The following is a 27,934-nucleotide window of genomic DNA, read 5'->3' as shown; positions in this document are numbered from 1 at the left end:
TGGGGAGATTCCTCACCAGCTCCCGTCATGGACAGAGCCAGGCTTCAAGCACCCCAAGCAAACCAGAGCCGCCTTCCACAGCCCCCCTCCTCCACTTGCTGCCCCCAGAGTCCTTTAATGATGTATCTGTGCACTGGATTCCTCTGGGGACCACCACGACTCCCACCTTGGATGCCCAAGTGGCCTTCCTTGTGTTCAGGCCATGCGTGGTCTGGCAGCTCACAGCCATTGCAGCAGAACCACTTCTCCTCACTGCTGTTTCTCCACAGCCCTCTGATGTTTCTTTCAGCTGCTCACCCAGAACTGGTGATTGCTTGCTCTGTGCTTGCACGTAAACCCAGACAAAAAACAAGGGAGTAATGATCTGGGATTAGATTACACATATGGATCTGCTGCTCTGATAACGAGGCATTGGCTCACTTCCTTTAAAGCTGCAGATAGCTGCTGTCCCATTGCCTTTCATTTTCTCCCTCAATTTGCTAACAATTTTCAGCTGCTAGCAAACCTGTGCTGATAAAGTCTCTTAACTCAGCTGTCCTTACTTATTCCCCTTCCTCCTTGTGGTCAGTGCCAGTAATGTGGGACGTGGCAGTGGCTGAAGCTGGGAGCTTTGCGATGCAGTGTGGTGTGAAAACCCACCCTCCTCTGCAGGTATGGCTACTGAGAAAGCAAAGGGGGAGCATATTTGAGGTGATATCCCACTGAAGGTCTGCTGTGAGGTTTGTCTGAGTTATTTCTGATTCTGTGCCCATGCTGCTGCTCCTCTGTATCTATTTTCCACCTGGAGAGGATCACCCTCAGGTATTCCCATTGCCCATTCTGCAGTTTTTAGTTTCACACAGTTGTGTGTCTGTGGGGATCTGCTTTCTGCTGGGGTTCTTGGTCCCATCCTGCCTGCCCTAATACCTGGTACCACCCAGGGATTGCTGTATGGCTGGTGGAGGACGGCTGTTTCACTGCTGCTTCATCCTCTTCTGGTTGACTTCTGACTGTGGTCAGCCACTTCTGTGCAGCCTGTTTTTTTTTTTTTTTTTCTATGTCTTGATAAAGCTGCCTGATTACATATTTCAGTCCTACACCTATTGTTCCTGTGTAGTCTGGGCAGAAAGGGCACTAGCCATCTAATTCAAGCAGTTCCCCATTAGTTGCTTCTCTGATGACTGACTCCCTCTAATGTTTCAGCTTCAGAGAAGTTGTATTTTTTTATTTTTTTTTTTTGCTATATCCAATCAAGGGAGTGACCTACTTCAGCACAGGGCCCCTTGGAAATGCATTCGCACCATTTTCTCCTCTACTTAAGCTATCAAAATTGAGTGATCATTTTGCATCAGCTCAGCTCATCGCTAAATGAACGAAGGAGATATGGCAGAAGGGGGAGGGAGGGAAGTCACCTCTGGGTTATCGGTGTCTGTACAGAAAAGCTGCTGTGGCTGTGATTCTCGATGCGGCCACTGTTGGGACACGCAGCTCCCATCGGTGGCGTGACCTGCTCACCTCCTCCTCTGTCGTAACGGGGGGAAAGGTGCAGGGCAGAACTGTTTGTTTTCCCAAGGGACACTGCCCGAAAGAGGGGCAAGCTCCACGTTTAAGGTGGTCGGTTCTGCAACTGGAGACTGATGGCCTGATTTAGGGTGGGGGTACCCTGAAGCCCTTTGTGGAAAGGAAGGAGCCTCCGGTTGGAGCAACAAAGGTGTTATTTTTGTTGAGCAACCCTGTTAAACTACAACATCAGGAGCAGAGCCAGTCTTGGTGTCCCCTTCCTTCCCCCCCACCCATTACTTAATGCATCCTGCCCTCCTCAGCGTCCCTCATGGTATGCTGAAATCATCTCAGACCAACCATTTGTCACCAAAACCCAAAGGGCAGCCCCCCACCGTATCTTCGGCAGCCTCTGGGGGATAATTAACCTTGGGTTTCTTTGACTACCCCCTGCTGAATGTTAATTAAAGCTTCCAGCAGCCGCTTTGCAAAGTCTCGTCTGCTCAAAGTGAGTCACTGGGACATGGTTCAGTCCCTCCCCGGGAGAGCGATGGGGCTGCTTGGTATCACGCAGCTTGCTTTGATCCGCCCCAGGGCAGGGGGACCATGCTCCCCAGACAGTGTGGGTTGGGAATATTTTGGGAAGAAATCCGATGGCTCCATTTGTTCAGGCTGGCTTTTGAAGAGAGGTCACGCAGTAGGCGAGCCAGGCGATATCTCGCTGGGGGGATTTAGGATCTGATGGTGCCTAAACAGCCTGTAGTGGTGACTCGCTTTTATCATCCTAAGCCATCAGCTCTGGCATATGAAACCTTTCTCCTGTCCTTAATAGAAAGGGAACTGGTGCTGGGAGCACCTGCTGCTACCTATCAAAGCAGACTCACGCGACAGCAGCTCTTCCCATCTGGTTAGCGCGAGCCGTGCTTGATCTCTGACACCCGCCGTAGGCGTCACAGGAATTCGGTCTGTGAAAGATGAGCTTGGAGGCAGCATCGCCTCCCCAGGAAATGCCAGCAACCTGAGCTGGCTCAGGCAGCGGGGAGAAACCTGTGCACGGAGATTTCACCTCCTCTTTCCCTCGTAAGCCTGGATCAGTCCCAGCAGCCAGCAACAGCAGAGTTATGGACCGAGCCTGGCTTGGTGTCGCGTTAAAGGGGTGTAGCTGATTAACCGTTACGGGCCCGGTTGGATTCAGAGTACTGAACCAGTCGGACATTCACCAAAACTGGGGGTCCGTTCGGACATTCACCAAAACGTAATAACCACCTGGGGGTCCGTTCAGACATTCACCAACAATGCATTAACCATCTGGGGGTCTGGTTAGATTCAGAACACTGAACTATCACGGATAACCACCCTCACCCTAGTTGCATTAATGAGAGCTATCACAATGCAATCAAGTATGGTTTATTACAGCAACAGATAATCAGGTTCTTTTGGATTGCCGGTGATAGTGACTATCTGCAAAAGCAAGCTAGTATGCATGAAATACACAGGGGTTCTAGGTGTGGGTTCTAGGTGTGGGTTCTAGGTGTGGGTTCTAGGTGTGGGTTCTAGGTGTGGGTTCTAGGTGTGGGTTCTAGGTGTGGGTTCTAGGTGTGGGTTCTAGGTGTGGGTTCTAGGTGTGGGTTCTAGGTGTGGGTTCTAGGTGTGGGTTCTAGGTGTGGGTTCTAGGTGTGGGTTCTAGGTGTTACAGGTGCGCAGCATAGAAATAAACGCGTTAAAAGGATCAAAGACTCTATAGAGATTTATAAGCAAATATTCAGATCTCACCCAAAGGCGTCCCAATGGGGGGGGAAGAGAGGCTCAGCCCGTCGACTGATCCCAGGAGTCAGGAGGTCCTAAGGATGTTGTATGTCCTCGGGATGGTATCTCCCCTGACGATGGTATCTTCCCTAACATCCCCTCTCTCTTGGGCCAATTTATATTATTTTCTGTCTTTTAGGTGGAGCTTGAGTGGCTCTAGTCAAGCATATCTTAGTTATGATTGGTGTAAAGTTTTCCCGTTTCCGTTTAAAGTAATAGGCTCCGAGAAATTCAGAGCGCATGCTCAGTGAGGGGTGGTCGCACCTTGGAGGCGGGTAGCTTTTGGGATGGAGGTGTGTTTTGGTATTATAATGATATTATAATGAGCAAAAAGAACACTAGGGTACAGCATTTGTCAAAACATGACAGGTCAAAACATGCTTAGGGTGGCAAAAAGTGCAGCTTTGTGCACAAGAACAATCGAGGCCCCACCTGATTACAGAGCCTAGCCATGGTGTCTCCACTCCACTCTACGCTCCGTGGTGTTCCTTAGAGCTAGCACACCAAGTTTCCCCAGCGCGATAGCATCTAAGGTTGGGAGCCTAGGGAATGCTCAGATAATGCAGTTATGCCCTACCCTGAAAGCCTCTTCAATGCTGTACCTTTTCCTTAAAAGTGTGAATGTTAGTTTTATTTTCCTAGTTACTTCAGGCATTTACACCACACTTGGGTTTTCCCTCGCCCACAGAGCTGAAATGCCGATGCTGTGGCTGTTTGCTTTCTCGCCAGGTTCAGCCGGGCACATTCCTCTCCTGGGAGGGCAAGGCTGTCCTGCACCCCGCGGCGGGTTCGCTTTGCCAATTGCTTTCCCTGGATTTCATCGCTCCCGCCTATAAATAACTCCTAAAAACACCTCTGTGGGTGATAATTAATTGGAGGGCTGCATGGCTGATCCAGCTCATTTCGGCTCCCTGCCATCCCACAGGCTCCAAGAGCCCCCCACATGGCTCCCCAGGCTTTCACGTGAAGGCAAACCCACACCAGCAACCCCAAAGCAGCCTCGTTTAACCCTCGTTTTGGGGACAGAAGTCTCAGGGGCACCAGCAGCGCTGCTCTCACCACCAGGTCACACCTTGAGCCTGAGTGTTAAAAACCAGGCAAATGAAATAATAAACACTGAAAAAGTCCCCAGGCTAGAGTGGAAAGCAACAGCTCCCATCTCCTTTCACAGCTCCCAGGAGGTGCCACCGTGGGCGTGCAGAGGTGATGAGAGCTTTGTGAGGCTTGTGGCTGCGGGAGGTTTTGTGTATTTGTCCTCTTCCCAAGAGTGGCAGTGGGTTGAGGGCTACTGAGAGCACACCTGAAGCATGCTCTAAGTCTACGGCTGATAGCTAAAAGCAAAATTCTGGAGAAGTTCCTGGAAGCTCAGACTACATCTCCTGGAGCTGCAGGGCAGCGCAAGGAGCGATTGCTGGCCCTGCCTCAGTTTCACCTTGGGGAAAAGACCTGATCTCAACTCTTGCTGGTTAAAAAAAAAAATGCATTATGGCCAAGAATTTATTCTTTTCCCAGTAAGGGACACAGGGTCTTGGTGCTCCTGAAGGGGCAGCATGTCTCTGTACCATACCTGACCTAAGGGCGAGAAGAAGGATCCCCCAGCACTGCTCTTCCTTGAGAAGGGCTGTGAAGCTGTCCTGCTGTTTTGCCTCTGGCTCGCTCTTCTGCCCTGAAGCTGCTCAGCCTGCACAGCTTGGCTCCTAATTTACCCTAAAAAATCATCTTTCTGCACCACAGTTCAAAATCCTGCAGCTAACATTTTTTTTTATTATTTTTTTTCTTCCTGCCTCATATGTTAGCCTTGAGATAAAAGGTTCGTTAGCATCGCTGCCTGCCGGGGGGATGAACAAGTAGCTGTCACCTTCCACTGAGCTGCCCGCACTGCCTTGGAAGGGGAAATTGGCTTTTTCCTCGCTTTCTCCCTGCAGGATGCAGCGTGCTAGCAATGCCGTAGTGTCCTCTGCTGGGCATAGCTGAAATGATGGGATGTGGCCGGGCCCTGAGCACCACCACACCATTCAGCCCTGCTCCCTCACTGGCACCCAGAGCCTTGTGCAGCAATTTGTGCTCCTACGTGCAGTCATGTCTCCTCTGGGCTGTCTCCAGAGCTGGCCGTGGGCTGGGTGATTTCCATCCCAAAACGTGCTCCTTCATCTGGGGCTTGTGAGAGGCCAAGTTTTACCAAATTGTCAGCTAAAGAATAAGGGCAATTCCCTAAAATTGAATGGGATTTCTAGTTCCCATTTGCCTCCTGAAGCTCCCCAAGGAGGAGCCCCCCCCACGCAAAAATCAGAAAAAGGAAAGGCTGAAGGAGGCTCCACCTGCCTCCTTTGCCTTCTCCTCCGTTATGCACACGTGTGTGAACACTGCCAGCAGCTCCGTGGTGGGTGAGACACCTCTCACAGCATGCATGGCCTGTGTGTCTGAGAGGAGGAGCAGGAATGCTCCCGAAGCCAGCTCAGTGGCTTGCACTAAGTATGCGCCGTTTCAGTCTGCACTAGAGAGCAGCAGCACCAGGTACTTGCCAGGGCTCCTTTGTGAAGGGCTGACATGCTGGATGCCCCATCCTGTTCTGAGCCCCAAATTTTAACTTAGGTTAAGGTCTTTTTTTTGCCTGAGGCCTGGACATGCCTTTTCTATAACTAGTAGTGGGGAGTGTGGAAGCCTCAGGATAAAACCTCTCAGCAAGCGCTGCTTCACCAAGTGATGAAATGGTAATGCTGAGAACCAGCTTTTGTGTGCTCAGGTGGCTTTCACTGAACGTACCTCACAGTGTTAAACCAAAACTTTCCTTTCTCCATCTCTCTCTTCACGACATAGGGCTCTCTTCTAAGCCCCGTGTCTTTTAAGCCAGAAAACACACGGACCGTTATTGTTAGTAGTAGGGATTTATTTATAGGGTTGGGGTTTGGGTCTTTACCTTAGCATCATTTACAAAATCAGATGGGTTTTTACAAATACTTCCACAAATCATATCACCCAAGTGGTAAGCTCCAGATAGAGAACTCTAGTCAACTTGGTGAAACACCAGTGGCTTTACGACCGCTTTCATGCTGAAGCCTTGATCAAGCTCAGGTTATTGTAAACACACACAAAGCCCATTTAAGATGTGCGTCTAGCTTGGCTTATGTGACACATAATGTCAGATCATAACATTTGCCTCTTCTATAACAGCTATAGAAGGATTTCAAAGTGCTTGATAAACCTGACAGTCTTACACTAGAGCAAGTAAGTGGTTCTCCCAAAGCCCCTGTAAAGGGCAAGGGCTTGTGAAAATCCCTGTATGTCTCCCTTATATATAGAGGTTAAAAAAAAATGTCACCATGAGTCCCTTGTACACCAAGAAGTGGAAGCCGGGAGCCTTGGATTTCACAACAATATCTTCCCAAGTGACTGAAGTACTACTATACACATTATTTTTAAAAACTAATTCTTAATTAAAGATAAAAATTATACCAATGAAACAACTCTTCCTGTGGCACTAGTTTCAAAGAATGATGCTATTGCCTGATTGGAAACCAGTAATTATTTTAGTGAAATTTGAGATGTTCTCTGATCCTTCTGGTCTGGAGCAGAGGTCTTGTCTCCCACCACTGTTTTCATCTGCTAGTGGGACTTTGATTTGGCTGGCTTGCGTGTTCTTCCCTTCTTAAAGCAGCACCTGCGGCAGCAGAACATGCAACACTTGAAAGAAATAAAGAGGGAGAGGAGCACCACAGCCAGGAGGAAGGCGATGACATCCAGGGAGTGGTACTGGATCCAGTTCAGGTCATGAGCAGCAGGTCGCAGGTGTGGGGCCCCTTTGTGCCTCATGACGAACTCCACCCAGTGCACAGCCAGGTCCAGGGGGTGGATGGGCCTGTCGAGGTGAAGTTCTGAGAGACGCTTGATGTTCTCCTTGTACCTGCCAAGACAAGATGTTGGGTGTTTTCAATGACTTGTGCTTCTGAGACTCGGTCCCCAGAAAAAAGGGATGTAGTGTCAGTTGTCTGATGGCCCACTGGGGACTTCTCCATATATTTACCACCGCCACGTGAGAGGTAAAATAGCAAAGTTATGAACCCCGAAAAGTCCTGTTTTCAAGGGTAAACAAAGGAGAAAAGGTATCAGGAAAAGAAGTAGAAAAGCTTAGCTTGAGCTGCTAGCAAAATCCTGGGATGAAAGGTGGAGGCTGTGTCTTAAAGCCCCCCTTTGCTGTGATGTGTCAAAACACCCTGGGCATGCTGGCAGCAATACTGTGCTGCCTAGGGGGGCTCCCTGTATCGCCTCAGCATACTGTGTGTATTTCTCCTGCTCTGTGCTGGAATTTACAGCATTACTGGGCCAGGCAGTGGCTGTGCTCATACAATTCCTCATGAGTACCAGAAAGGGGAAAAAAAATGACTAAGCAAACTGCTCCGTGGCTCTGTTGAGGAAATCCTACCTTCAGATGCAATACAGCCCCTGGATTATGCTGTGGCACAGCCACTTGTCTCCTCCCTCCTGCTGCTGTGCAGATGGCATCACTGGGCAAGGCTAGCAATATGCTATCCTTGTGGGAGCACTGAGACAGCAGAGGAGGCAGGCCTGGTCCACAAGCCTGTTCTCATCATCTAGGATTACAACCCTAGACAGTGAGATGGGTAGTGCTGGTACAGGGGCAGAACAAGGTCAAGCATTGGCTTCTCAGCAGTGTAACTTTGATATAAGAAGGGATATAAGAACAGATTAACATTCTGTCAAGCTGGAAGTAAGAGTGCTGTCCATATACAAGAGTAGAAGGAAAAAGGCTGTGCTTCTATTACTGACTTTTTATCATTAATAACTGTTTTCAAGGCGTTAGACATGTCTTCTGAAGTCATTTCAAGTATATTCAGTGTCAGTCCTGCTCCCCGTGACTCTACTCGCTTTGCGTTGTCCATCTGGTCTCCAAACAAAGGCATGAGTACCATTGGCACTGCATTGCATATGCCCTCATAAACACCATGTGAGCCTCCGTGGGTAATAAAGGCACGAGTCTTAGGGTGAGCTGTGGAAGAAAGAGAGAATTGCTTAGCTATTTGATCCATTAAGTCATGGTAACACATCCCTGAGGAAAAACTTACACAAACATGGCATTGATGGGTGTACATCAAGACAGTCACATGCATCATTACTTATGGGCAAACTTAATGCCCCCCATCTTCAACAGTAAGATAATCAAGTGTTGGAAAACCTTTCCAAACAGTGTTCTTTCATAATTTTGCAATCTTGAAATTGCAATCAGATGTGTTTCTAAATGACAAGCTGTGGTTCAAACAGCCAAGTCTGTTGGGAAGTCCTGTGACCCACAGTGATACAAAGAGTCAACACAGATGATGGTAACGAGGCCCTGCACCTACATTATCAGATTAAAAGAAACGAGCTGGCATAACCCAAAGCATCTCAGACCTACCTAGAAGATCGTTCTGTGGCAGCCATTTGACAAGCTTTACATTCTGCGGCAGGTTGGAGGGCACCTTTCCTGTGTATCGCCACAAAACCTGTGAAGGAAAGGAAACACAATGTCAATTCTCAGCAAAGAGCCTCTTAATGCTCCTCAGCTGGTTTGAAAAGCACAGCTGAAGGCGTTTGTGATGCACAAAACCTCTTTTATTGACAGCAGTGCAGAGCAGCAGGGATGATTTCTTCTGGTGTCAAGGAGCAGGAGTAAGGAAGGACTGAGCACCCCGACAGCCAAAGGTTATCTTACACTACATTTGAGTACAGTGTTGGATTGCTGTGCTGGAAGCAGGAGAGGGTAACTGTACCGTCTGAGGGACTGATCCCAAAGCATCTGCAATTTCTCTGGCTTTCTTCATAGGAATGTCAGAGACCATGGAGCCCAGTGAGAAGACAACGATGCCATGCTCTCCAGAAGCATTGACGATGGCTTCGAATTCCTGCCAACACAAAGCACATCCTTAGTCAAAATCCTTACTGTGTCACATGCAGTAATTTTTGTCAGGTTTCCACAAAAGCATCTAGAAAGGCAACAAAATGAATAGTCAACATAGTGAAAACTAGGACCAGGAAAATTTGTTATTTAGAAAATGAGGCCTGGGGGAAAAAAAGGGCGCAGGCTGTTGGGTGAAGGTATGTAGGAGTATGAGTGTTTGCAGATTTGGAAACCAAAGCAAGGTTCAGAATGGACATGAGGAAAAAAAAATAAAAATAAAACAGCTGTTTAGCAAAGTCTGCCTGCTCAAAGACATCAGTTTCTGTGAAATTAAGAAGATGGTGTACCAATTCAGCAGATCAATTCATTATCATACTATTCCTGCCAACCAATCTCTAAGTTGTGTTTTATTTTCACATTTATTGAAGGTCAGATGAGCTGGATTCAGAGTCGATGTTCTTCTTTTCAGACCATGCAGCTGCAAGAGAGAATTAGGATTTTTAAGTGTTCTGAAAGTACATAGCTTTAACTTATTATATCTGGAATTTTGGTCTATTTTGACTATGATAGTATTGAACCACTACCAATTTTATTATCTGTTTTTTCTGTTTGATTTAAATAAAAGAGGGACTAGAAGATCTGTCACTGGAATCCAAGAGCAAAAGGATTTTGATACAAAGACAGCTGAAGGCTGGAGTGAAATTCCTGTGCCATAGAAAAATATTCGGTAAAGCCAGGGAAGGAAAGATGAAACCGGAGGGAATTGCTGCGAGCATCAGAGTTAAACAAGTGGAATAAAATGAACTGAGTCTAGCGATTGAAATGTAATCTCTGAAGGGATAACTGAGACTGACTCCCTGAGGTTTTGCTCTCTTCTGTATTTTTGTGGCTGACCCTTTGCTATAGGCTGAATCCCAAACGGAAGGAACCTCTGAAAGCTTGCTGATACCAGCACGCTGAGCGGCTGACCTGATGCTCTCCTCAAGGCAAACAAGGTGGAAAGTAATTCAGACTTGGTTCTGTCATACCAGCTCTCTCTGAAAACAGATTTTCCATTAAGTCATCACAGATAACTGGCTGGGAACTTAGGGCTCAGCTCTGCGTGGATTCACGGACATCTGGGCACTGCAAAATCCTCCCTAGGAAAGAAAGAAGCAGCCCAGCTTTTCATGGATATTTGTCTGGGCATCTTAAGGGTCTTCCACAAAGAGATTTACTCCTCACTTTACAAGGGATGAATTGGTGCCAAGAGCTTTCCTCAGCCACCTCCAGCTTGCTCGCCTGTTGCTGTTTGTCCCTGATAGGAGCCCCATCTAACGGTGCGAGGAAGCAGTGCAGTCATAGACAAACGGAGAAAAAGAATTAACTAACCTTTGATAATGGTTTTTCCTGAGTACAGCTTATGCCTCCAATCAAGACCATGTTAGGCATGACAGGCCTGGGATACTCAAACACAAAGTCATATTTCATGAGCCAAATAGATGCGTGGCTTAAAATTTCTAGCAGTGTTGCCTCTTTCTGAAGGAATTCTTTGATCAAAATATCGTACGGTGAATAAAAAAGACTACAGGTTAGGGAATTGCTCAAGCTAATGATGACATTGACCACACGCTGGAGGAAGCCCATGCGATCAGTGTAGTGTGTGAAGAACCTAGGAATGTAAGAAGGAGGATTTGGGCAGAGGGTAGCGTGGAAGTCCAGGCTGCACGGCAGTCCCCGCACGAGGTACACGGAAGGTATGGAGAGATGTTCAGCCAGAATCTGTCCACATGGGAAAAAAGGATCCATAAGAACAGCATCATATGTGCTTTCTTCAAGGTATTTGATCATCTCTTTATCAGAAAGAAGCATTTTGCAGGAATCAAAAAACATTTTTGTGATATTTGCCACTTTGGAGAATTTTTCCAAGAAGGGTTGAGGTGTGAAACTCCTATAGCCTAGCTTTTTAAATTCTGCCTCCACGTACTCCCTGGTGTAAGGCACGGAGTATGTTTTCATGGTATAGTGCACTGATGAATCTATCCGCAGGTTTATCTCTGGCGCAACAACCACTATTTCATGTCCTCTCTGCCTGAGCCGCTCCACAATCGGGCGTGTGCTGAGCCAGTGACTGCCATCGATGGGTACAACCAAAAGCTTTCCACCTTCACAAAAATTCCACGGGAGCAGGAAAAACACAGCCCAGGAGGTAAGAAAATTAAATCCCAGATTCACAAAGGCCATTTTCCTTGCACTGCGGAAAGCCAGCAAGGTTTTAAGTGGATGCAGAACTATGGCGAGGGACAAATAATGGCTTGTGGGGTACTTTGCTCTTCAAATTTTATGAAGGTAAATGTTTAATTCCCAGTGGGCTGAACGCTAGCAGAAATTAGGGTAATCTTTAACTTTGGGTAAAGGTTGCATTTATCTGTGCACACAGTGAAGGCTTTAGGCAAACGGGTACCGCGGGGTAAAGTTGAATGTTTGAATGAACATCAGAGCATTCAGATGGTTGAGGGAGAGACGCCCAGCAACAGGCGATGCATTGCACTGAAAAGCTGAACGACACAGTCATGAATGGGAGGCAGCACTAGCCAGGCAGTCACTGTCACTATCCAGGGGCTGATATCCAGTGAATTATCAACTCCCAGCCTTGAGTCCGTTCAGATGTCTGACCTTTGGAATATTTTGTGCCATCGAGGCAGCCTAAACAAGAAGTAATGATTGATAGAGATGTGATAGCCAGGGGGCTGATAAGGTTTACCTTCAGATTTGTTTGTATATAGTAGCAGTTATCAAAGTGAAAGCCCTGGGTCTATGGTAGTAAATGTAATTGCCAGGTTTGCATCACTTCTGCAGTTGCAACACCGCTGTGGTCTGAAACACAAAATAAATGACTGATGTCTGCACTATTTACGCAGCCCACTAGGGAGATTTAGACAAGTCAGGGAGAGAGGGTAGATAGTTACAAACCTGAAGGCTTCTTTTTCAAATCATCCTCTTATACACTGTCTTACTCTGCTTCTTACAAACTCAGAGTCAGGAGAGCTCCCTTTCCTGAGTTTGGTTGCCTGCCCTGCTAGGTTTTGGGGTGTTCAGCCACATTATCAATCTCTATGGCACACCATATGTGCCTGGGTTTACCACAGAATTAGTTCTGCCTTTCCACTCTTTGTCCTATCAAGTCTCCTGCAGTTAATCAATATTCCTCTTCCATTACGGATATTAAATCTTCTGACATAGAATTATGTTGTCATTTATCTAGACACTCAAGGTATGCATGCTGTGTTTAATTTTATGGCAATATGCTTAGGCCAAGCTAAGCCATACCCATGCTGCTATGTACCTTACACAACTCCCCCTAAGCTTTCCCTGACAGAAACCCTTTGTGTGCTTGCCATGCAACAAAGCTAGGTTCTGATGGCCATCTATCAGAGCCTGAGATTCCTGCTTCTGAATCATGCCATCCTGGTAGTCAATCATGTATCGCCTCAAGCATAAATGTAGAACGAATATAGAAAGCACCTAAAAAAAGCAAATCTTAAATTATTGCTAATAAATGCTGCAATACTCTCAACTTAAACAATGACAAACCTCTGGTAATGGTTTATTCTGCTTGCAGTTGATGCTTCCAATATAGACCATATTTTTGGATTATTGGCCATGGATACTCAAACACAGTCATAGCTTTCGAGTTTCTTCACAGAGAAATAATAGTACTGGGATTCTCTAGCAAAGTATCCATTCGGGTTATAAGTTCTCTTGTTTTAAATAAAACAGATAGCAAACTAAATGATCTGAAAACCTAACCAGGAGGTTTTTCACACATTCTGTAAATGTGATGTGATCTGAACTGGATGTGAAAGTCCTTGGCACATAAGAAAAAGACATTGACTACCATCCTGAGGCATGACCAAGCTGCCAAGCTCCAGAAAGAAAGAGAACAAGCCTAGCATATATCTGGTACCTTTACATAACTGCTGCGGGGCTGCTGGCAGGAAGAGAATTCCTTCCTACTTATCCCAATCAGTATATGAAAGCAAAAAATAGTTGTACCTCATTTATACCTTGATCTTTAATCTTTTTGTCTACAAAAGGATTGCTAAAACAGGTTGTTGGAGTTCAAAGATTACATTTTTACATTGTGATAAAAGCATTGATACGAGTGCTATCAAAGGATGTCAGGCAAGAAGCATTTTCATGTACTTAAGTTATCTTAAATGATTTAGCATAGTTCACCAGGGTCTTTGATTACGGGAGGTAGCAGCTGTTTGTAGAGGGATTTTCGTAGGTCAGGGCAGTTTGAAGTGACTTACTGTCCTGTGCCAGATTCAAGACCGCCCAGTTTTCATGGCCGCTGAATTTCTCCAGAGAGCTTACCTTAAAAGAAGCGTATCATTCGGCAGTATTGCACTGCTGATATGGAAGTCCCAAAGCCCTGACTTTCCCTCCTGCACCTTTGCTAGGAGAGGTGCCCGGAGTTCACACTGTCCTCAGCGTGAAGCGGGAGCTAGCACGCTAAGCAGTGGTGTCACCAAAGTTTGAGTAACATATTAACCAAAAGCTTTTTTATATAAACAATGACGAAGCAGAATACGGAGTCCTTGCTCAAGAGGTGCCACAAGAGTTCCTGGGTGAGTGGTTTGAGGTGAAACTGCTTTTTGAGAGTACTGATGCATCAGAAAACACAGTCCTTGGCCAAGAGGGGGCATTAGAGTTTGTAGGTGAGAGGTTCTGGCCAAATTGTGTTGAAAGCTCTTAGTAGCAACTTTTCAAAAGGAGCTAGTAAGGCTGGGCTGTGGTATGAGCCAGTAGGATGTGGGCCAGAATGCTGTGGTCACCAGAAAAAGGGGAGGACAGAGTTTCCGAGCTGCTTCTGCATGTGCTGTGCTAAGATTTTTAATGCAAAACAAAAATACCTATATTGGAAGTCCTGTTCCCTGTACACTACAGTAGCCTACAACTACTTTACAGAGAGAACGATGATGATGGAGTCAAGTTTTTCTGGGTAGCAGTGGTACGTGAGAGCATGAGCACGAGAGATTCAGACTGAGCATTTGGAAAAAATGCTCCAATGCTTTTTATCTCTAGTGTTTAGTAAGCTTGCCTGTATAACACCACAGATTCCTTGATCTGATGTTGAGGATAGTCCCACTCCAATGACTTTTTTTTTCGATATCCAGATCAGGTCGATGTGAGTAGGATTTTGGTCCCTTATTACTCTTGAGAACCTGGACTGAAGCTGCAGCAACTGATGCAAGGGATACCAAGTGGATACCCAATGGACAGGTGGGTGAATGTAAACAAAGGTGCCTGTAAACAAAGCACTGCCTGCAGATAGGGAGAAGATGCAAAAGCACATTAAAACTTCCAAGATAAACCTAGGAGAGTGGGTAACTGCAGTCTGTGCTTGAAAGAAGGGACTGACCGAGCAGGTCTCATCTACCCTTAAGTCATGCAAAGGGAAAAGGTGGATGCCAAAAGTTTGCAAACTTACAAAAGTTATGAGACAAACTAGAGTAGAAGAAAAATCCTCTAGAGGTCTATTGAGTACAACAATAACATTTCTAAGGCACAGCCAGGAAACTGAGAGAACAGTTTTGGGAAACACTATTTCCTCACCCTGTTCTACAGCACCTCTCTGCAATTTTATCACATTTCAGTGATAAAGAGGAAGAGATCTCACTGTGACAAGAAGATGCAGCTTACATATACCACAAGGTAGCAGTATACAACCAGATAGTTACCCCAGAGTTGCAGGTATCCTGTTACCACTAACCTATGCTAACATAGAAGGGGCCCTCAAATCTCGTATTTGATGTATAGTCCCTTCCACATAGTCTTTAAGCTCTGCTAACATTTCAGCCAAACATGTATCTGTCTGTGTAACACTAATATATAATGCCATAAAACAACGCTGAAGAGATTCAAAACAACCAAAAAAAAATTTTAAAAAATAAGCATGTTCATAAGATTTCAAAAGTTGTGTCACGGGATTTTAAGAAACACGCTAACACCTACAACTGATCCATGTCTACATGAGTCCAGAGACTGAAGTCCCCTAGTGGAACTGTAAATTCAGCCCTTCCAAAGGCAAAAAAAAAAAAAAAAAAAAAAAAAGAGAGAGAGATATTTATCAGGAGAAAGTAAAGCTAAAGTACAGAGTTGAGTGCCAAGGTTGTACACTGTAAATATCCCCAGCTGTAAGAATCAATGGTTATCTATTTGCAATTCTACAAATCCTGGCAGTCACAATGTACCTCTTATTAACCACCAAAATCCTTTTTTAAATTCATTCAGAGTATTTGTCTACAGAAGAAAACTGTTGGTGGTGAGCCAGGTTTTTTCGGTACATGAAGTCAAACGTACTTCCTTTTGTTTGCTTTAAACTTGCTGTCTCCTCATTTCACTGCTAGTCATAGGTCAAGTACTGGGAGAAATGATGCATATCAGTTCCCCTTTCACCTTCTTTACGCTTTCCAGGATTTTATAGGCCACTGTTATAGATCCTCTGTCATAACCCTTTTTACAGGTTTGACTATACAGTTTATTTTATCCCTGCCTTTCTAGATTGAGTGCCTATTTTGAATACTCTTTAAAATGCTTCGTTTTTACTGTGTGAGGTTCAACTTTTTCTTAAAGTTAAACCCTATTTCAACAATTTGTAAAACTCGATATCTCCAAAACTTACTTAATAGGAACTTGTTTCTAAAAATGTAAGGTACAGTGTTGGTCTGTGAACCACAGAATATAATTGAGTACACATTGAGTACACAGAATGGAGCAACCTGAACTAAGTGGACATGCTTTGACTCCTGCTTATTCAGTCCTTCTTGTTGGATGAGGTCTGCAAACGTCCTTCGTGCTCCAGTATTTTCTGAGTTAATTACAACTCAAAACATCGAGAATCTTTTTTTAAAGAAGAAGGAGAGATAGAGAGGAAATCAGCAATGACAAGACAAGCCATAGGCTAAGCAAAGGTCACCTTAAACAAAATTTTCTCATGCAGAAGATGCTTATAAATGGCAAACACCACAACAGCAGCCCTGAGTGAAGAGACCATGAGAAACCTGCTCTAGAGTCAAAGCTGGCTTGGAGCAGAGGGCACGTGAGTACTGAGGAGTTTCCCAGAGCTAATTTAATTTACAACACTTCCTTCATTTTTACACTGAGATATTCAGATGTCTTCATTGCAAGAAGTGCTGGCACCTCTTGGTAAAGGAAAAGCAGCTTGAAATGCTTTTGTTATCACCCACTTAAAGAGACTTTCTAACAAACCCTGTGTTGCAACCTCTCAGTGTGCATAAAATCCTGCAAGAATGACAAGAAGAAAACAGAGGATGACCCACCTGAGTTAACTTCCTGTGAGCACAATTTACTCCACCAACCAAAATCATGTTGGGCATCAGTGGTCTTGGATAGTGTAAAACAAAGTCTAATTTTACAAGCCAAATGGAAGCCTTGCGTAAGAGATCTGGCACAGTCACATCACGCTGAAGGAACTCAGAAGCCAGTTTGGAGTATGGTTGAAAAACAACATCACAGAGAAAAAAATTGGGGATGTCAAAGATTACATTCTTCACGCGCTGAAGAAAGTTCATGCGGTCTGTGTTGTCTGTAAATACCCTGGGGACATAAGAAGGGGGATTGGGACACTGAGTGGCTTCAAATTCCAAGCCACACGGTATTTGCTGCAAATAAAACACAGAAGGGACTGAAAGATGCTCGGCCAGTATCTGCCCACAGGGTAGTATTGGATCTGTAAAGACAGCATCAAACTTAGACTCCTCAAGATATCTGATAAGCTCTTTGTTGTACAGTAAGTGTTCACAGGTAGACAGGAATATGGCAGAAGTATTTTTCACACCCTCATACGTTTTAACAATTCTTTCCAGGAAGGTTCCTTCTTCAAATACTTGCTGTCCAGTTCTCTGGAAAGTGGTATCCATCTCTTCCTGCGTGAAAGGGACTGGGTACATTTTCATGACAAAACTCTTTGATGGCTTTATGTATAAACTGACTTCTGGTGCAACGACGACTACTTCATGCCCTTTCGCCTTGAGACCCTCCAACACTTCCCGCATGCTGAGCCAGTGACTCCCATCTACGGGCACCACCAGCAGTTTCCCACCAGCAGCCAGACCAAGCACGGACAGGAGCAGAACCAGCGTCACTGCGACTTGTGGATGAGAAGCAGGCACCGGGGCCATCCCTGCAGGAACCCGGTGCGTGCTGCCCAGAAAGAAGTCTGCAGGCAGCACTGAAGCACCAGCACCAGCTCCGCGCTTTTAAGCGATTTGTGCTACACCGTAACTTTTGATCTTCAGAGGTATTTGCTGTATGGTAAATGTATAATCCTTGATTTCATAAAAGGCTGGATAACAAGTACTAAGTTCAGCCAACTCCATAGGAATGTGGCACATGTAGTGAATACACCAGAGAATCAGTATCTGTTTCTAGAAAATGAACCATAAAGTGTGACCCTGGAAGGAGGCAGGGGTGGTTCTGGGTGGGGCTGTGCTTCTCATACCCTAAACATCAGGGCAGTACTAGCAGTCCCTGCAAAGACACAGCTGAAGGAGAATTTTGATTAAGTTTCCTTGCAAGATGTGTGACAGCCTGAAGTACTAGACCAAAGAATAATTAGTATTCCTTGGTGCTGGTGCATACTACATGCTCTTTTGTTATACATCAGACTGGGAGAACTGGAGGACAGGGCTTTTCTCACTTAGGCCTTTTACGACTTCTTCTAGAATGATTTCTCCTCTGAGATCCTCCATAGGACATGTCCATCGATGTCTTCCTTTGGGATCAGTGCTGGGTCCATCTCCTTTCTTTCCTCCTTGACATTTGTTGGGAGATGTGCTCTTGCACCTGCAGAGTCAACTATTTCACGCTTCCCCCGCCTACAATCATTTGCAATCACACAGAGCCACTGACGCCTATCCAGCAGCACCATCAGCAGCTCCCTGTGTGGGGTGAGAGGCGTGGGAGAGAATCAGCCCTGCAGTGATTTGAGATTAGGGAGGAAAGTGGCAGCCTCTCAGACAAAACATGCTGAGCGATGCACAGATAAACAACAGTTGCTGTTGTCAAGAAATTAAGAGCATTTATATTACAATCATACAGCAACACCAAGGCAAGTTGGTGTGCCTAATAAAACAAGAAAGTTTTTTTTCTTTCACATAGATCTAGCAAGAAGTTGAATTCTTCAGTTGGTGGCACATATTTTGAAGGTGGTTTTGAGTGAAATGGATAGATTCAGACCCCCCACAACTCTATGCGGATGTCAGAAGAGCTCTGCCTGTTCAAAACACCATTTTATACCGTGATATACAAGTGTCTTCACTGAATCAAGTACTGGCGCTTCTCGGTAAATGACAAGCAGATTGAAGATGTTCAGGCAGTAAAAGAGACCTTTCTAACAACCTCTGTGATACATCGTTCTCTAATGAGAACAGCAGCTTATGAGAACAACAAAAAATAGGGCATGACCCACCTGAGTTAGCTTCCTGTGAGTGCATGTTATTCCTCCAATAATGACCATGTTTGGCATCAGTGGCCTGGGATAATGGAATACAAAGTCGAATCGCATAAGCCAAATAGATGCATTGCGTAAGAGATCTAACACGGTCACATCCCGCTGAAGGAACTCAGAAGCCAGTTTAGAGTACGGTTGAAACATAAAATAGCAGAGGAGGTTATTTGGAATGTCAAATAATACGTTCTTCACGCGCTGGAGGAAGTTCATGCGGTCTGTATTGGCACTGAACAGCCTAGGGACATAAGAATGTGGTCTAGGACACTGAGTGGCTTCAAATTCCAAGCTACATGGTATTTGCTGTAAAAGAAACACAGAAGGGACTGAAAGATGCTCGGCCAGTATCTGCCCACAGGGAAGCATTGGATCTGTAAAGAGAGCGTCAAACTTACTGTCCTCAAGATATTTGATAAGTTCTTTGTTGTACAGTAAGTGTTCACAGGTAGCCAGGAACAGGGCAGAGGTTTTTTTAGATCGTTGAAATATTCTAACAAATCTTTCCAGAAAGGATCCTCCTTGAAATGCTTCCTGTGAAAAGGCATGGAAATTCTCATCCAGCTCTTCCTGCGTGAAAGGGACTGGGTACATTTTCAGAACAAAATTCTTTGCTGGCTTTATGTGTAAATTCACTTCTGGTGCAACGACGACTATTTCGTGCCCTTTCTCACTGAGACCATCCAACACTTCCCGCATACTGAGCCAATGACTCCCATCTATGGGCACCACCAGCAGTTTCCCACCAGCAGCCAGACCGAGCACGGACAGGAGCAGAACCAGCGTCACTGCGACTTGTGGATGAGAAGCAGGCACCGGGGCCATCCCTGCAGAAACCCGGTGTGTGCTGCCCAGAAAGAAGTCTGCAGGCAGCACTGAAGCAACAGCACCAGCTCCGCGCTTTTAAGCGATTTGTGCTACACCGTAACTTTTGATCCGTAAAAACATTTACTGCTTGGTAAATGTATAATCCTTGATTTCATAAAAGGCCAGATAACCCACACTAGAGTTCAGAAATGTACACGGGCGGGTGCAAATGTGGTGGATGCAGCAGATAAGCTGAAACATTTACTACTGGAGGAACAGCATAGTCTGATCACGGAAGGCAGCAGGTGTGGTTCTGGGTAGGACTGTGCTTCTGATAGACTCGCTCTGACTGAAGTATCTTGGCTTTCCTCAAACACTGACAATACCTTTGGGTGGTACATTCAATACCCCACCACAGACCTGTGCTAGAAGACAGAGGAAGTGTAAAGGAAGCAGGGGTACCCCAGGGAGAAGCCTGATATGCATTTCTCAGTAAATACCAGACCCTGCTCCAAGCAGGTGCCAAGCTGTATGGAGTATACCTGACTGTGAGGCTTTGACAGACCCGCAGACTTGCCTTTGCTCTTCCATCACTCACTATGAGAACAAGAGAGAACCAAGTTACTCAACACCCTGCAAAACCGAACTGAAGATACATGATGAAAAAGGCATCTGTAATAAATCCAGCAATTGTTTTACAGGTGAAGGTACCTGAGATACATTTTCTTTCTAGCCCCAGCTGAAGCTTTCACTAAGGAGCAGCACTTGATTGGCATACACAAAAGCAAAGTTGCCTCTCCTCAGCCAACTAGAAGAGTAATTTCTTGTGCAGGAAAAGAAAATCCCTTGGAAATCACTTACTTCACCTACTGCCGCTCAGTTGAGCATACCTGGGACACGGGACACCAAAAGATGTAGCTGACTACACACACACACACCAAAAAAAATAAAAATAAATAAATAAATAAATAAATCAGAAAGCAAGGAAGAAATGACAGAAATAGCATTTTTTTCACCAAGCTTTGCCTAACTCTCCGTGAATGGGAACTTAATATCTATCATATCTATCTGCTACGCAAAACTATGCTCTTGCAAACACAGACGTCAGTCAGAACAAGAAGCAAGAATGGAGCACGACCTACCTGAGGTAGCTCCTTGTGAGCACAATTCACTCCGCCAATTAAAATTATGTTGGGCATCAACGGTCTTGGATAATCTAACACAAAGTCTAATCTCAGAAGCCATACGGAGGCCTTGCGTAAGAGATCTAACACGTCCACATCTCGCTGAAGGAACTCAGAAGCCAGTTTGGAGTACGGCTTATACATAAAATCACAGAGGAAAAAATTTTGGACATCAAAGACTAGATTCTTCACACGCTGGAGGAAGCTCATATGGTCTGTGTGTTCTGTAAACACCCTGGGGACATAAGAAGGGGGATTGGGACACTGAGTGGCTTCAAAATCTATGCCACATGGAATTCCTCGCAGAAAATAGACAGAAGGGACTGAAAGGTGCTCAGCCACTATCGGCCCGCAAGGTATTACAGGGTCCGTAAAGACAACATCAAACTTAGCCTCCTCAAGATATCTCATAAGTTCCTTGTTGTATAGTAAGTGTTCACAGCTGATGAATGCAAAGTCAGAGAGTCTTTTCATCCTTTGGTATGTTCTAACAAACCTTTCCAGAAAGGATCCTTCTTCAAACCCACCCTTTAAAAATGCGTGGAAGTCCTTATCCATCTCTTCCTGTGTGAAAGGGACTGGGTACATTTTCATAGTAAAATTGTCTGTTGGTTTTATGTGTAAATTGATTTCAGGTGCAGCGACGACTACTTCATGCCCTTTTGCCTTGAGACCCTCCAACGCTTCCCGCATGCTGAGCCAATGACTCCCACCTACAGGCAGTGCCAGCACTTTCCCACCAGCAGCCAGACCGAGCACGGACAGGAGCAGAACCAGCGTCACTGTGACTTGCAGGTGAGAAGCAGGCACCGGGGCCATCCCTGCAGGAACCCGGTGCGTGCTGCCCAGAAAGAAGTCTGCAGGCAGCACTGAAGCAACAGCACCAGCTCCGCGCTTTTAAGCAACCTGTGTCACACCTTAACTTTTGATCCTTGGAGGTGTTTCCTGTGTGGTAAATGTATAATCGTTTTGATAAAAGGCCAGATAACCTGCACTAGAGTTCAGTCCCAGAGCGTACCTGGGACACCAAAAGATGTAGCTGTCTACATACAAACACACACACACACAAAGAAAGAAAGCAAGGAAGAAATGACAGAAATAGCATTTCTTTCACCAGGCTTTGCCTAACTCTCCCTGAATGGGAACTTAATATCCCTCTGCTATACAAAACTACACTCATGAACACAGAAGTCAATCTGAATAAGAATTAAGAATAGAGCACGACCTACCTGAGGTAGCTCCTTGTGAGCACAATTCACTCCGCCAATTAAAACTATGTTGGGCATCAACGGTCTTGGATAATCTAACACAAAGTCTAATCTCAGAAGCCATACGGAAGCCTTGCGTAAGAGATCTAACACAGTCATATCTCGCTGAAGGAACTCAGAAGCCAGTTTGGAGAATGGTTGTAAAAAAAAATTGCAGAGAAAAAGATTGGGGACGTCAAAGACTAGATTCTTCACACGCTGGAGGAAGTTCATATGGTCTGTGTGTTCTGTAAACACCCTGGGGACATAAGAAGGGGGATTGGGACACTGAGTGGCTTCAAAATCTAAGCCACATGGAATTCCTCGCAGAAAATAGACAGAAGGGACTGAAAGGTGCTCAGCCACTATCGGCCCGCAAGGTATTACAGGGTCCGTAAAGACAGCATCAAACTTAGACTCCTCAAGATATCTCATAAGTTCCTTGTTGTACAGTAAGTGTTCACAGGTAGACAGCAACAAGGCAGAGTTTTTTTCAAACTGTTGATAAATTCTAACAAATCTCTCCAGGAAGGAACCTTCTTTCAATGTATCCTGTGTAAATTCGTGGAAACCTCTATCCAGCTCTTCCTGCGTGAAAGGGATTGGGTACGTTTTCATGACAAAACTCTTTGATGGCTTTATGTATAAATTCACTTCTGGTGCGACGACGACTACTTCATGCCCTTTCTCCTTCAGGCTGTCCAACACTTCCCGCATGCTGAGCCAATGACTCCCATCTACGGGCACCACCAGCAGTTTCCCACCAGCAGCCAGACCGAGCACGGACAGGAGCAGAACCAGCGTCACTGCGACTTGTGGATAAGAAGCAGGCACCGGGGCCATCCCTGCAGAAACCCGGTGCGTGCTGCACACAGGGTACCACCACCTCCACGCTTCTAAGGTAAGTGTGCTGTGCTTTTCCCTGATGATCTTTAGACTTATTTACTGTTTGGTAAATGTATAATCACTGGTTCAGCAAACACAAATTAGAGGTGTTAAAGTTCATCGAACCTCTCAGGCAGTTATCAGGGCTGCAGCTATCTAGGATGACGCACGCCCATTTGTTTTGGATGAACATTGGGATTTAAGGAAATAAGGGATCATTCAACAAGAGATCTGCTAAAAAACGATGATAAACATATCAGCAATTTTTCTAAAACGGAATTTTCTGTATAAGAAAATTCCTCTGTTCCTGTCAATCCAAATCATGTTCTATTCATGTTCTGTTGCATCTTGACACCATTCCCTTGGGTCCTATCGCTGGTCACTAAAGAGAATAGATGGGCGCCTGCCCCACTGCTTCCCCTCGTGAGGAAGCTGTAGGCCGCACTGAGGTCTCCCCTCAGCCTCCTCTTCTCCAGGCAGAACAGACCAAGTGACCTCAGCCACTCTTCATACGTCTAACCCTCTAGGCCCTTCACCATCTTTGTAGCCCTCTGGACACTCTCCGACAGTTTCACATCCTTTTTGTACTGCACACAGTACTCGAGGTGAGGCCACACCAACACAGAGCCGAGCGGGACAATCACTTCCCTCGACCTACTAGCGATGCCGTGCTTGGTGCACCCCAGGGTGCGGTTGGCCCTGCTGGCTGCCAGGGCACACTGCTGGCTCATATTCACCTTGCTGTCAACCACAACCCCCAGATTCCTCTCTGTGGGGCTGCTCTCCAGTGTCTCATCCAGTCTGTAAGTATAGCCAGGGTTGCCCCGTCCCAGGACCCAGCACTTGCTCTTGTTAAACTTTGTGCTGTTGATGATTGCCCAGCACTCCAATCTATCCAGATGTCTCTGCAAGGCCTTTCCACCCTCAACAGAGTCAACAGCTCCTCCAAGTTTGTTGTCATCAGCAAATTTACCATCAAACCTTAAACATCATCAAAAGACCTTATAGTCCCACATCCAAATTGCTTATGAAAACATTGAAAAGAACTGGCCCTAAAATGGAGCCATGGGGGACTGGCCGACAGCCTGATGTAATCCCATTTACCACAACCCTTTGAGCCCAACCCATCAGCTAATTGTTCGCCCATCGTATGATGATTTTATCTAGCTGAATGCTGGACATTTTGTCCAGTAGGATCCTACAGGAAACTGTATCAAAAGATTTACTGAAATCCAAAAAGATTGCATCAATTGGCTTCCCTTGATCGACTAGATGGGTGATCTTATCATAAAAGGAAATGGAATTTGTTAAACAGGACCTACCCCTTGTGAACCCATGTTGGCAATTTTTCTGAAAAGTCTGTCTTTGGAAGGATGAAGTAGGGCTGGAAGGGGTAAAGATTAGGCCACGTTTTTTGCCAGATATACTTAAAGCTGGATTAGCAGCTCATGAATACCTTTCTGGTTCTGCCTGGGAAGAACATACCCTAGGGCTGTGAAAGGAAAGTTGTTTCCTTCATGCATAGACAATCAGCCCTGGTTATAAAAATGATGAAACAGAAATATTGTAGATGATACTATGATTTACTACTGAGATTGATAGAGTATACCAGATTTTTATTTATTTATTTTTTTAAATGGACATTTAGCAATCTAGATCAGCTCTAGATAAACTCTTTTTAGGGAAGCCTTTCAGTAGGCAATGCAAGCTGTTGTACATGGCTTGGTGCTGGCTAGCAGCTGCAAAACCCTCCAACAGATTTGCAGAAAATTGCACAAGGCATCCATGCTTTTCAAACATAACCCCAGACTGAAAGAACAATCAGAATGTTACCTGCCAATTGACACTTTATAACACTTTATTTCTAAATTCTGAAAGGATGGTTGTATTAACTGAAAAAAAAAAGTTTTGAAAAGAATCAGTAAAACAATTTGAGGTAATAATAACTAGCAAAGATGAGCAGCAGACCTGCCTAGATGTGTGCCTCATTAGCAAGACAGCAGTGATAAACCACAACTTTTTCCACCTAGTCCAAAAAAACCCCCAAACAATTATATAAGCAAAACTGCTTAGATACCACTAGAGTACCTGCAATAGTGGGAGAGAATTAAAATTAACACAGTTTTTCACATATTTTCTTTACAATACACCTTACTGCAAATCTAAATACCACATACTCATGTATACAAGTACATACAGACACAGCATATAGTAAGGTGATTATTGCAAACAGCATTTTCCATTCAAAGCTTAAAATATTTTATCAGGGAAATCACTGACCTGAGGTAACGTCTTTTTCTTTCCACAATTTATACCTCCAATAAAAACTATGTTGGGCATCAGTGGCATAGGATATTCAAAAACAAAATCCATTCTCTTAAGCCAAATGGATCCATGGCTTAAAAGATCTGTCATTGTTACTTGTCTTTGGAGAAAATCCGAGGCCAGCAGTTCAAATGGCAAATAGGCAAAATTACAAAGAAAGGATTCTGACGCCTTGAGAACTAAGTTTTCCACGCGCTGGATAAATGTCATGTGGTCTGAGTTGTCTGTAAATGTTCTCGGGACATAAGAAGGGGGGTCTGGACACTGAGCAGCCTGCAAATCAAAACTGCAGGGGAGTCCTCGTAAAAAGAAAACAGATGGAATCGAGAGATGCAAAGCCAGTATTTGTCCACATGGTACAACAGGATCTGTGAGAACAGCATCAAATTTACTCCCTTCAAGATCCTGCATCAGATCCTTATTGTGCAGTAAGTTGGCACAGGAGGAGAAGTAGAGATCGGAGATGACGTGAACTTTTTCATAAAGTGCAGTAATTCTTTGAAGAAAAGGTCTTCTCTCAAAAAGATCATTTGCAAACAAATGCATGCTTGCTCCTAGTTCTTCCCTAGTTAAAGGCACTGGATATGTTTTCAGAGTGTAGTATTCAGATGCCTTCACGTTCAAGTTGACTTCTGGTGCAACGACAACAATTTCGTGCTCTTTCTGACTAAGGGCCACCAGCACTGAGCGCATGCTGAGCCAGTGACTCCCATCCATAGGCACCACCAACAGCTTTCCACCATTGCCCAAGCAAAACAGAGACAGGAAAACCCAAACCCCTGCAGAAGCTAAGTAACTGTGATTACTTACAAGAGCCATGTTTCTAGAAATCCAAATTCTGTTCCTCTGCCCTTACCTGACAGATCTTAAGTAGACCCAGAGCCCCCTGCCAGATTCTCACATTCCCTCTTAATGATCTGGTTTTTCCAGCAAAACCAGTCACTAGCAACCACTCATGGTACTGATGAAACATTTAAGGAATGTGATAATCGACTCCTGTTGGGCACAACTGGCCTGGGTATCTGAGAATCCCTTGGGACTGGTCCTTTCTGATTGTTTCTCTGTGATGCTTCATGTCAGATTGAACAAAAAAACAACATGACTTTGTGAAACCAAAATCCCATGCTTATGAATCATGCTGGTACATGGAAGTAACTGTAGCTGATATTAAAATGCTTTTTTTTCTTCCTTCCTTCCTTTCTTCCTTCCTTCCTTGTTTGTTTGCTTGCTTTCCTTTTCTACCTTCCTTTTTCTTTCTTTCTTTCTCCTTTTCTTCCCTCTTTTGCTTTGCTTCACTTTGCTTTTTCTTTCTAATTTCTTTTCCTCTTCTCCTCTTTCTTCCTTGCTTGCTGCTTTCTTATAAGCATTTTACAGTTGCTCTGAAATGTCAGTCAGGTTTATGTTTAAATAAGTTATAAAATGATGCCACTATACTACACAATATCTGTGCAAATCCTAAGGAGAATGCTCTGTGATTTACACAGAGCTAAGTCCTGGGTCCGGATGCAACACCAGGTACAAATGTATTACAAGAACCAATGCTGCAGCAGAGACTTGCATTAGCCAAGGCAAACCACAAAATCTGTGCTGCCATGCATGACACTTCTTCATTCTCATCCTGTGCCTTTCTGAAACACTTTCTTCTTCCAGGAGTTATAAGAAAAGCCACTCAGTTCCCCTTGTACCCAATTAGATACAGGAAAGTCTGGACAGGATTAGAAAACAACAGTCCTCTTGTTTCAGGACAAGAACTGACTGTGAATGGTAAGTGGTGATGTTCTCACTGCAGATGAAAAGCTAAGACTAGGAACTAAAACTCTAAGCAGTTAGCAAGTATTTGTTATAGACACTTGTCAACCTGCAGGATTAAACTGTGCTGTTAGATGCAACCATGTGATGCACAGCCATAGCCAGAAAACAGCAAATAAAATAAAATTAAAAAAAAAAAATAAAAATCAGGGCTGGCAGCACCACTAAAGAATTGGTAATAACTATTCTTGCTGGACTGTGAACTTTAGCCCCTGAGCAAGATAAGGTGAGAGCGAGCTCTGTCTTTAGAGGAGAGCCTAAATTTAAGCTGGAACTGCCACAAGGCCTGGCCTGCAGGCAGAGCTGGTCTCCCTGGGTTTGTCCCTGAGGGAGCCATTAAAGAGCTGGATGGACAGAACAGATAGGAAAAAGCACTACCCTGACAAAAGTGCCCATGCAGGGAGGGGGTGGCAATTTGAAAGACACTTTTGTGAGAAAGCAAGATCTGCATGATAGCAGCTCAACAGAAATCAGTGGTACTTTCAATGGGCAGCATCAGGTGAAGTACTGGGAGGAGTAAAGCAAAGCCCGAGGGCTTTAAGGTTGGCTCTGGGGAAGGTGTGCTATGCTTGGGAAATGCAAATCTGTTTTATCCTGAAGCTTCATTCATTCATATTCACAAAGACATCTGAATGCCAGAGGAGAAGGAGGAGTGCATTCCTTATGACGCACAGAAGGCTGGCAAGTGAGAAAAGTTCAAGGGAAGAGTAGAGAGGTGCCTGTTTATTTCTAAGGAGCATCTGTAAAGGATAAAACTTTATCCTTTCCAGGAAATGATGCGATATATTGCTGAAACTGCTGGATGACACTAACTACAGATCCATCAGCTGCTGAGGAGAGCTGTCTCCTCTTAGCTGTCTTTTTCTAGTTAATCTCTGGCTTCACAACGTGAGACTGTTCTACTTATATCACAAGCAAGCAAGAAGCCCAGATACATCACATGCAGCTATGGGCTACATGTACAGCATGAGCACCAGCAAGCTCT

At 44.9% G+C, this 27,934-nt stretch overlaps 3 protein-coding genes and 1 long non-coding RNA gene across 11 annotated transcripts in view; 2 read left to right on the top strand and 2 right to left on the bottom strand.

The window, feature by feature from the left end:
* The first annotated feature begins 429 nt into the window (after positions 1 to 429).
* LOC137858459 (uncharacterized) lies at positions 430 to 6,741 on the top strand. The gene is made up of 2 exons (XR_011097743.1): positions 430 to 651; positions 4,015 to 6,741. It is a non-coding gene; the product is annotated as an uncharacterized lncRNA (long non-coding RNA).
* The window catches only part of LOC137858456 (UDP-glucuronosyltransferase 1A1-like), a 33,518-nt gene continuing 11,735 nt past the window's right edge, over positions 6,152 to 27,934 (bottom strand). For 2 of the 8 annotated variants that reach the window (XM_068686223.1, XM_068686225.1), the window contains exons 2-5: positions 9,051 to 9,182; positions 8,696 to 8,783; positions 8,071 to 8,290; positions 6,152 to 7,186 (exon numbers count right to left, since the gene is read on the bottom strand). In XM_068686223.1, the coding sequence (XP_068542324.1) occupies positions 6,889 to 7,186; positions 8,071 to 8,290; positions 8,696 to 8,783; positions 9,051 to 9,182 (738 nt within the window). In that variant the 3' untranslated portion in view covers positions 6,152 to 6,888. Of the gene's footprint in view, positions 7,187 to 8,070; positions 8,291 to 8,695; positions 8,784 to 9,050; positions 9,183 to 10,549; positions 11,407 to 16,506; positions 17,383 to 18,656; positions 19,533 to 20,641; positions 21,528 to 21,912; positions 22,774 to 27,934 lie in introns of those variants that run through there. The other 6 variants (XM_068686229.1, XM_068686222.1, XM_068686226.1 and 3 more) reach the window with 6 other exon arrangements.
* The window catches only part of USP40 (ubiquitin specific peptidase 40), a 52,077-nt gene continuing 46,849 nt past the window's right edge, over positions 22,707 to 27,934 (top strand). The window contains exon 1 of the mRNA XM_068686198.1: positions 22,707 to 22,831. The gene's annotated coding sequence lies outside the window, so the exon portion shown is untranslated. The remainder of the gene's footprint in view (positions 22,832 to 27,934) is intronic.
* LOC137858655 (UDP-glucuronosyltransferase 1A1-like) lies at positions 23,331 to 25,963 on the bottom strand. The gene is made up of 4 exons (XM_068686708.1): positions 25,096 to 25,963; positions 24,138 to 24,199; positions 23,553 to 23,796; positions 23,331 to 23,402 (listed from the first exon to the last, which is right to left on the bottom strand). Exons 1-4 carry the CDS (start codon positions 25,957 to 25,959, stop codon positions 23,331 to 23,333), a joined length of 1,242 nt encoding a protein of 413 aa, XP_068542809.1. The 5' UTR covers positions 25,960 to 25,963.

Source organism: Anas acuta, chromosome 6 (genome assembly GCF_963932015.1).
Source record: "Anas acuta chromosome 6, bAnaAcu1.1, whole genome shotgun sequence".
Classification (NCBI taxonomy): Eukaryota; Metazoa; Chordata; class Aves; order Anseriformes; family Anatidae; genus Anas; species Anas acuta.
Note: the sequence above shows the minus strand (reverse complement) of the source record. Positions and strands in the feature narration are given on the sequence as shown.